Here is a 10,163-nt window from a genome sequence, read left to right as displayed (position 1 = left end):
TCCTTGGAGAGGGACATGATGTTGGGAAGGGTGGAGGGCTGGTGAAGGAGAGGAAGACCCTCAACCAGGTGTATCGACACAGTGTCTGCTGCAAGGGGCTCTTGTGTCAGAAAGTGGTGCAAGACAGGACTGAGTTCAGATCTTTTGTTCATAGAGTCACTATGTGTTATACTAGACTCGATGACACCTAACAACAACAACTGGAATCAGATGATCATATGATCTATTATGCTAGAGATGAACAGGTGAGAAAAAATGGGGTCGCTTTCATAGTTTAACAAGGCCGTTTCTAGATCCATTATGAAATACAATATTGTGAGTGACAGGACAATATCCATACACATGCAAGGAAGACCTGTTAATACCACTATCATTCAAATTTATGAACCAACAAATAGAGCCTAAAAGGAGGAAATAGATGATTTCTACCAACTTTTACAGTCAGAAATCTATCAGACTTGCAACCAAGATACATTAATAATAATAGTGACTGGAATGAGAAAGTTGGGAATGAGGAAGAAGGATCAGTAGTCAGAAAATATGGACTTGGTGAGTGAAATGAGGCTTAGGATAGAATGACAGTCTACTGTACAATCAATGATTTACTCGTAGTAAATGCTTTTTATAAGAAACATAAATGCTGTCTGTACACATGGATTTCACCTGATGGAATGCACAGGAGTTGGATCTATTATGTCTGTGGAGGGAATTGTTGGAGAAGTTCAGTATCAGTGGTGAAAGCTGGGCCGGGTGCTAACTGTGAAACAGACCACCAACTACTGATATGCAAGTTCAAATTAAAGCTAAAGAAGGTTAAATTGTATCCACAGGAATCAAAATTTGATCTTGAGCCTATTTTCTCTGAATTTAAAAACAAACTCAGAAATAGGTTTGAGGCCTTGAACACTACTATTGAATTAAGACCAGATGAGCTGTGAGAAGATAAAAAGACTATTGTTTTTGAAGAACACAAAAAAGTCATTATAAAGAAGGAAACAACAAAATGGATGTCAGAAGAGACTCTGAATGTTGCACTAGAGTGTTAAGAAGGTAAAGCAAAGAGAAGAAATCAAGAAGTTAAGGAGGTGAATAGAAGATTTCAAAGGCCAGATCGGGAAGACAACGCAAAGTATTATAATGAAATGTTCAAGGAGCTGGAGTCAGAAAATCGAATGGGCTGAACTTGTTCAGCATCTTTTAAAGTGAATAAATTGAAGAATAAATTTAAGCTATGAGTTGCAATGCTTAAGGATGCTATGGACAGAATACTAAATGATTCAAGAAACATTAACAGAAGATGGAAGGAATATACAGAGCCATTCCACCAAAAAGAATTGACTGACACAGAAGAATTTCAAGAAACAGCATATGAGTAAGAGGCAATGGTGATGAAGGAGAAAGTGCAGGCTGCTCTGAAGGACTTGTTAAGAAATAAAGAAATAAACTGGAATACCAATTGGCATATTTCAGCAAACAGATGCTGCCCTGGGTGTGCTCACCAAGTTGTGCCAAGAAATCTGGAGGACTACTACTTGGCCAACTGACTGGAAAAAAATTCCTTTTTATTCCCATTCTGTTGGTGACCCGGCAGAGTGTGGAAATGATCAAACAATATCACTAATATCACACACTAGCAAAATCCTGCTGAAGAGCGCCCAGAAATTATTAGACAGTACATTGACAGAAAACTACCAGAAACACAAATTGGGTTTAGAAGAGGTCGTGGCACTAGAGACATTATTGTCAATGTCAAACAGATCTTGGAAGAAAGCAAAGATTACCAGAGAAATGTCTATCTGTGTTTAACTGACTATACAAAGGCATTTGACTATATCACCACAAATTGTGGCTAATCTTGAGGAAAATGGGAATCCCAGAACATTTGTTTGTGCTTATGCGAAAACTATACTTGGACCAGGAAGCAATTCTCAGAACAGGGCAGGCAAACACTGCATGGTTCAAAATCAGGAAAGGAGTGTGTCAGGGATGCATCCTGTCTTCATACCTTTTCAATCTATATAAAGAACAGGTCATTTGGGAAGCAAGGTTTTATGACGAGGAATGGGGCATCAGGATTGGAGGTAGACTCAACAACATTATGCAGATGACACAACCTTCCTTGTTGAAACTGAAGATCACCTGAAATGCTTGCTGCAGAAGGTCAAGGACTGTAGTCTTCAATGTGGATTGAAGCTCAACATCAAGAAGATAAAGGTTCTCACCACTGGGACAATTGGCAGCGCCATGATAGGTGGAGAAGAGATTGAGCTTGCTCAGCTCCACAATCAACACTCTTTTTTAAAATTGATATTTAAATGAAAGTTTATAAAGAACTTGGGTTTCAACTCGTTCATTGTTGCACATTTTCCTCCCTGCCTTCACTCCTCCCCCGCCCCCAATCAAAACTCTTAACACCAGCAGTCAGGAAATCAAAAGACAAATTGCATTGGGAAAATCTGCTGTTAGGGACCTCTCCAGAGTGTTGAAGAACAAAAAGGTCAGTCTAGAAACTAAGGTGTGCCTAATCTAGGTCATGTTCTTTGCAATTACTTGCTATACATCAGAGAGCTATACAATGACTAAGGTAGACAGAAGTCGAATTGATACCTTTGAACTGTGGTGCTGGAGAAGAGTCTTGAACATGTATGCCATGGATTTCCAAGAAAACAAATATGTCAGTCTTGGAGAGGATGAATCCAAGTTTCTCCTTGGAGGCTAGGATTTTGATGCTCTTTCTCTGATACTTTGGCCATGTGGCCAGGAGAGACAGGTCTTTGTAGAAGGATATCACGCTTAGAAGGGTGGAAGGACAGCACAGGAGAGGAAGACCCCAGATGAGATGTATTGATACAGTGACTGGGGCAATGGGGGTTGGTGTCTTAGAATTGGTGAGACTGGCTCAAGACAGGGAAAGGTTCAGAGCTGCTGTACATAGGGTCGCAGGCAACTTGACAACACATAACAACAACAACAACAATTCACAAGCAGGGGAAAATTTTCCATTTATTTGGGTCTTTTATTATTTCTGGCAGAAGTGTTGAATGGATTGTAAAATTGTGGTACATTCACATGATGGAATACTACCAAGCACTCAGGAGCAACAATTTCAAAAACTACTATATAACTTGAGAGAGACTGGAGAGCACCGATGCTGAGTAAATTAACTCAGTCTCATAATGATAAACAATGTATATGATTTTTAAAAGATTTGTAAAAATAGAAGGATAACTAGTAAAACATGCATGAGAATCCAAGGGAGGAAGGGCTGGGAGCAGAGCGATGAGGATTGGCAGGGGGGAAATCATAGGGTCACACAATTAGGTGGGTGTAGGGGGGCGGTAATGAAAATGGTAAAGGTCTGGTCGGGATCTGGAAAGATGGGGTGATGGTGGACATAGTTCAATGGTAATTAATTTTATAAAATCCAATGAGTGGGTATGATTGTATGAAACACAATGTGAGAGGATAGTTTGAAACACAATGTATATGAAGTCGTTATGCAAATCAATGTAAAATAAAAATTTAAAAAACACAACTGAAAATAGGGTAATTGTACCAGTTTAAACACAACTGAAAGGCGAGTGATTGTACCAGAGTAAAGACTAAGATGAGCCTGATTCAAGCCATGGTCTTTCTGGTCACCTGCCATGCATCTGAGAGCTGACAATGAATACAGATGACAGAAGTTAAATCGATGCCTTTGAGTTGTAGTGTTGAACAAAGTTACTAACTATGCCATAGACTTCCAAAAGAACAAGCAAGTATGTCCTCTAAAAAGTACAACAAGGGTGCTCCTTAGAGGCAAGGATGGTGAAATTTTATCCCGTATACTTTGGGCATGTTGTTAGGAGAGGTCAGTCCTTATAAAAAGGTACCATGCCTTGAATGGTAGAGAGGGTCAGTGAAAGAGGGAAACTCTGAAGACACAGACACAGTGATTGTAACAATAGGCTTGAACATAGCACAGACGGTGAGCACGGCACAGGATAGGGCAAGGTTCATATCCATAATTCATAAGGTCGCTATGAGTTGTAGTCAACCTCATGGCACCTAACAACACATCAACACATACATGGATCTCCAGTGATCAGCTTAAGTGAACAGAAGTGGGGTACACAAAAGATTAAGTGGAGGGTGTTCTTGTTATGTGCCATCAAGTCGACGACACCCTGTACCCTGCTCTATCTTGAGCCAATGTCACTGTCTCTGACACATCTATCCCCATTACACCAGTTACTGTGTCAATCCATCTCATCAGGGTCTTCCTCTCCTGTGATGTCCCTCCACCCTTCCAAGTATGATATACTTCTCCAAGGAATATGTCCCTCTTGGCAACAAGCCCAAAGTATGTAAGCCTCAAAAATCCTTGCCTCCAAGGAGGAGTGTGGTTTTACCCTCTCCAAGACATATTTATTTGTTCTCTGGGCAGTTCATGGTATGTTCAGTACTCTTCTCCAGTACCACAGCTCAAAGGCATCAATTCTTTTTGTTCCATCGTTGGTTATTGTCCAGCTCTCTGATGCAAAGCAAACAATTGCAAAGACCATGGCCCAGATTAGGTGCACCTTAGTCTCCAGACTGACATTGTCCGAGGGGGCAGTCAAAATTAGCGTTCCTGAAGAGGTATCCTACAAGCATAGCTTGAGCAATGGGAAGCAACTCAGTGGATGAATTCAGATGAATAAAGGTGCCAAGTGCAGGGATGCTCACCTAGGCCCAGGTGCCTAAGTGAGCAGGGGTCAGGATCTCCAGTGGCAACAATCCTAACTAGATCCACTGCACCATGGGCCTCTCTATCCACAGGGAGGCTGAGCCAGTGTGTCAGTTCCCCATTTACTGGACACAGACACCAGTCCTCAAAGGGACTTCTCACAGAAGCAACATCTTCAAGTGCCTGTGGACGCTCTCCAGTAGTTTTATTCTGTGCACATGGGATGTTGCTCTGTTGGTGCAAGTTTATATATACTAATGCAGTTTCCATGGAAATGAAAATCACTGGTATTGACACAATTTATTATCAGTGAAACAAAGTTAGACAACATCAACCTTTTGCTTTTGCTACTCCTAATCTCTCTTCCTGGGCCAAGAGGGAAATAGTTTTATATAAAGCAGGGCTTCTCAACTTTGGTACTAATAACACCTTGTGTCAGATAATTTTTTGTGTTAGGAGGCAATCTTTTGTATTATAACATATGTTTTGCAGCATTTGTTGAGTTCTACCACTAGATACCAGTGACACCATTACCCCTCAGCCAAATGCACTGCTATTGAGTCAATTTCAACTCAGGGAGACTCCCTATTGGGTTTTTCAGACTACGTATCATTATAGGAGGAGATTGTCCAGTTTTCTCTCAATGAGCTGCTGGTAGACTCTAATTGGAGAGCTCTCATCTAGCAACTTACCATTTATGCATTAAGCAACCAGAGCTCCTTTTTCTCACTCAGTGGAGACAGTAAGACTTGACCCAGCTATTCCATTATTTGGAATATACCCTGAGAAAATGAGAATGGAGGCACAATGGAAACTTGTACATCAATGTTCATAGCAGCATTAGTCACCATGGCAAGAACATGGAAACAGCCCAAATGTCCAATCACAAACGAATGGACTGAGAAATTATGGTACATTCACACAGTGGAATACTACACAGCACACAGAAGCAATGATTTTGTAAATTATTACCTAACTTGGGAAGGACTGGAGAGCATTATGCTGTGTGAACTAACTCAGTCCCACAAGGACAAATATTGTATAAAACCATTATTGTAGAATGAATATGAGGATCCAAGGAATGGGGAGGATGGAAGCAGAGAGATGAGGATGTGCAGGGGGCAGAGACAATTAATCACGAAGTTGTACAATTTGATGGGGGGGGGGTGAGGGAAATTGGAAGAATCTGTTCTGGAAAACAATGTATTAGAATCGTGTAAATAAACTAGTATAATAAAAAAGGGGGTAGAATTACTTCCAGACATTGTCAAATGTCCCCTGGAGACAAAATGCCCCATTTACTTCAATGCATGAAGTCCCTGGGAGATGTAAATAAACAGTTAACACAATTGACTGCTATCTGAAGTGTTGGAAGTTCTAGTCCTCCCACTCAGAGGTGCTTCAAGAGAAAAGCTTGGTGATCTACTTTGACCATCCTATGGAATATCTGGACTTGAGCCTATCAGAGATGTGAGGATGGCACAGGACAGGGAAAGACTGAAATCTGTTGTTCATAGGGTCACTCTGAGTCCTAGTCGACTCTATAGCACCTAACAAAACACAGACCTTGGTTCTACTTGGACGCCTACAGGATCATCTTGAGTCAGAATCATCTTGACAGCAACCGATTTTCTACTTCCTTCACTGTGACGATGGCAACTCACAACAGTTTTGATCATGTAAATATATACAGTTGTTGTAAGCAATAGGGTCAGATCCAACCTGAAGCTGCCCTTCCAGTCATTTTTCAGAGGCAGTAAATCACGAGAGGAGATTGTCCATTCTTCTCCTGCAGAGCAGTTGGTGGAGTTGAATTGCAAGCCTTTGGGATTGCAGTGCAGTTTCTTTCCACTAGGCCAACGGAGCTCCCTATAATGTTGCTATGTTATGTTTATGTTATGTTATGTTGTTATGTTACATTATGTTATGATGTTATGTTATGCTATTATGTTTGTTATGTCATTATTAAAAATAAACTATGTCCCCTCCTTTTCTGTCTTCCCTCAACCCTGATGTATTGCACTGAAACAGATGAGGGAGAGAACTGTTTAAAAGGGACATGTGAATGGGTATTCTTGTCATTACAGAAGTCCAAAGTGAAGGCTGCATAGTGGAGTGGACTTGGAGGGGACAGGGACTGAATAACAATGAAAGAGTTTTTCTTTTCAAGGAGAAGAGTGTATTGTGGAAGAGAGGGTGGGCAGGGAGAAAACTGCAACAGTGAATGACTGGAAACCCTAAGTCTCTGTAAACGTTCATTAAAATGAATAAAAATAAAAAAATATGATAAAAACCCCAAACTATATCAACTGAAAAAATAACCCAACACAGTAAGAAGGGAAGGACGTGACAGTGAGGACAAGTAGGTGACTCACGTTGTAGGAGCGGCCATGCCTCTGTCTCCATTGCACCAGCACTATCTGCGCGACGACCAGGGCGCAGAGGAAAATGAGGATCATCTCCACGTGCATGGACTCGTGGCCCCGGTGCGCCTTGTATATCCTCTCCTGCCTAAGGCTGGAACCGGCAAGTGAAACCATCTGAAAAAGCTCTCAGCCGTCATATTTAGCAAAATAACGGTACCAGATTGGACTCACAGGAGGCAATTGGAAGGTTCAAAGATACGGTTTGCTAAACTTTGATGATTAAGTTTTCCCAATTATTTCTTTGTTTATCTCATTCTCCAGACTTGAGGAAAGAGCAGATAAGAGGAGGAGCCTGGCTTACCAGAATTTTCTTCCAACTTTTTGTTTGGCTTGGGCCTTGATGTTGTATTTTTAAGCTAAGTGAAGGAGCCAAAGCCCTATTATTGCCCTAGGAAATGGGGATCTGCATCTGCCACTTTATCACCATGTGACCCTAGAAAGAAAGTCACTTATCTTTTCTGAGCCTCAGAGTTTCTCATTTGCAGATTTAAAATAACAATCTCTCAGGATCTCAGAGGTGATTGTAAAGCTGAAGTATATGTTAATTCATTTATACTTAAATAAAAATAATAATCATCATATTAGGTTGAAAAGTATAAAATCAATAGTTTTTGAAGGTTAAAAACAATAGAATATTGGTAATTTAAAATAATTTCCAATATTTCAAAGTAAAAGGATATACAGTGGATGATATCTACACCAAGGCGAGGGTATTTATTCTACAGTGGGCTATGTGGAAAGCTTCAGAATGAGCTATAGAAATTATTTTCATTAAAGGGAAAAAGATTTGGCACAAGTATTATCTTGGATAAGCACAAACATTCAGCTAATGGGTGATTGTTTCCATTTTGTGGTTGGACTCTCAGTTTTGTGCAGCGGTAAAGAACATCACTAAAATACTGTCTTTTCTGGTTTAAACTTCCTGCAGCAGAAATGGCCTCGAACAAAACCTGGGGCAGTGACTCAACCTTGACTGGGAATGAGAAAATACTGGACAAAACAAACAAACAAAAAACCCAAGCTCACCGCCATCAAGTTGATTCTGATTTATAACGACCAGGCAGCATAGACTAGAACTACCCCACAGAGTTCCCAAGGTGATCATTTTGTGTATTATTACAGGAGTCAAACTGCTGGCCTTCCTATTAGAAGTTGAGCCCTTCACCACCGGGTCACCAGAAATGACCAATTAGCTTTTAAAAGGCCCAGTTCCAAAGCTATATTCACAAACAAAAAAACCCCAAACCAACCGCTGCTGAGTCAGTTTTTACTCACGTCAGCCCTCCATTAGATTTCCAAAGCTGCATATCTTTACTGAAGGAGATTATCCATATTTCATCTCCCTTTGGGGAAGCTAGTGAATTTGAACCACTGACTTTTTGGTTAGCAGTAAAACGTGCTCAGCACTATTCCAGCAGGACTCAACTCCCATTTAAAACCCAAGTCAATTAAATCACAATTTCTGGGGACAAGGCCCCACCATCAGTGATTATTAAAGCTTCCACAAGATCCTCAGGTACAGCCAAGATTGAGAATCACTGACCTGGAGGACGAGAGGTCCAGAATGAAAATAAGGGGAAGGTGAATCTATCAATTAATAATTCACATACTATGAAAGTAAAGAATTTATTTACTATGAAATTTTCTGTCAGCCTTACCACTAATCACAACATATCTGAAAGTTACATTATCACTTATGATTGGTTACAGTATGCAGTTAGCTGGTGTACAGTTACAAAACACTGCAGGATAGCGCTCTAAAACCAGATTGTGCCCTTTTGAAAGACATTCTGGTCTCTGTGCTTTGTGTGTCTCCATTCATTTATTTTTGTGGTCAGCCCAAGATGCAGAAAAGAATCGGTTCTCAGAATGACCCTATCCAAATCCCAAGGGTGCCCCCTGCTGGAAAAGTGTAGAACTGAGTCCACGAACTTTAGGAATAATTTCTAGCTTCACTTCTCTGAGATAGAACCTTGGACAGTCAGGTCTGGAGAGGACCAATGATGTACTCAAACTCCTTCATTTTTCAAATCAAGAAGTTAAAATCCTGATCAGTTAAATGATTTGAATAAAATTACATGATATTAGACTTTATGCTGGAAGATGAGTGTAGGAGACAAGATATTGTTTGTAGAAGCTCATTAAAAAAAGATAATCTTATTCCTCTGAATAAGCAGAAGTGAAGGAAAAAAGAAGATACAAGAACTAAATTAAGGCTTTTACAGCATCCTGTCCAAAATGACTGTTTAATGTTCTATTAAATTAGAAAATACAGATAAAATAATCAACTTATCATTAGCCTGAAACAGGACTTACATTATATTTAAAGCATTCCTGTATAATGTGCATCTAGAATGAAAATAACTTCAAGTGGATTAAGTTATGAAAGTACTTTGAAAATTAGTATAAAAATAGATTAAGTATTCTCTACTTTGAATATGATTATATTCACAATTGTTGACTAGAAAGCAGTAAATGAGGAATTTTTCCTTTTCATTTCATTTTATGTGGTATTCACCCAATGATCCTGCAGTCAGTACTCAACCATGGGAGCACATCAGATAAAGAAAACCAGGTATATTATGTTCCTAAAGCAAGCATTCACTTAATACTCCCGTATTCTGAAGAATAATAAATGCAGCTTTGTGGGATAGTGTGAAACCACGACAGAAAACACAAAGACCACTTGATTTTGGTCTAGTATGTCTTTGTGCACATAATTTCCTCCTCTGTGCTGTCCTTATCCACATGCTCTACATGGGAAATTCACAACTAAGGCAATTTTCAGTCAATTTCTTGAACCATTGAGATTTCAATCTAATTTTTAAGACAGGAGCTATAAAGAATAGCAGTCACTTACTTCCACTCATCATCGGCAGACAGCTTAGTGTTGGAGTGCTGAAAAAATATTTAAAAAAGGTTTATTTTAAACATGTAGAAATCTCATATGACCCAGCTAGTCCATTCCTAGGAATCTATCCCTAAAAATTCAGAACTGATTCACAATTGTACATTTGTACACCTAT

General features: G+C 39.8%; 1 protein-coding gene across 1 annotated transcript in view; it reads right to left on the bottom strand.

Moving 5' to 3' along the window:
* The window catches only part of RNF175 (ring finger protein 175), an 85,011-nt gene that overhangs the window by 56,711 nt on the left and 18,137 nt on the right, over positions 1-10,163 (bottom strand). The window contains exons 2-3 of the mRNA XM_006884497.1: positions 9,998-10,035; positions 7,087-7,228 (exon numbers count right to left, since the gene is read on the bottom strand). Coding sequence (XP_006884559.1) covers positions 7,087-7,228; positions 9,998-10,035 — 180 coding nt within the window. The remainder of the gene's footprint in view (positions 1-7,086; positions 7,229-9,997; positions 10,036-10,163) is intronic.

The sequence above is a fragment of the Elephantulus edwardii genome, unplaced genomic scaffold, assembly GCF_000299155.1.
Source record: "Elephantulus edwardii isolate Elephantulus edwardi_28Jun2011 unplaced genomic scaffold, EleEdw1.0 scaffold00034, whole genome shotgun sequence".
NCBI lineage: Eukaryota > Metazoa > Chordata > Mammalia > Macroscelidea > Macroscelididae > Elephantulus > Elephantulus edwardii.
Note: the sequence above shows the minus strand (reverse complement) of the source record. Positions and strands in the feature narration are given on the sequence as shown.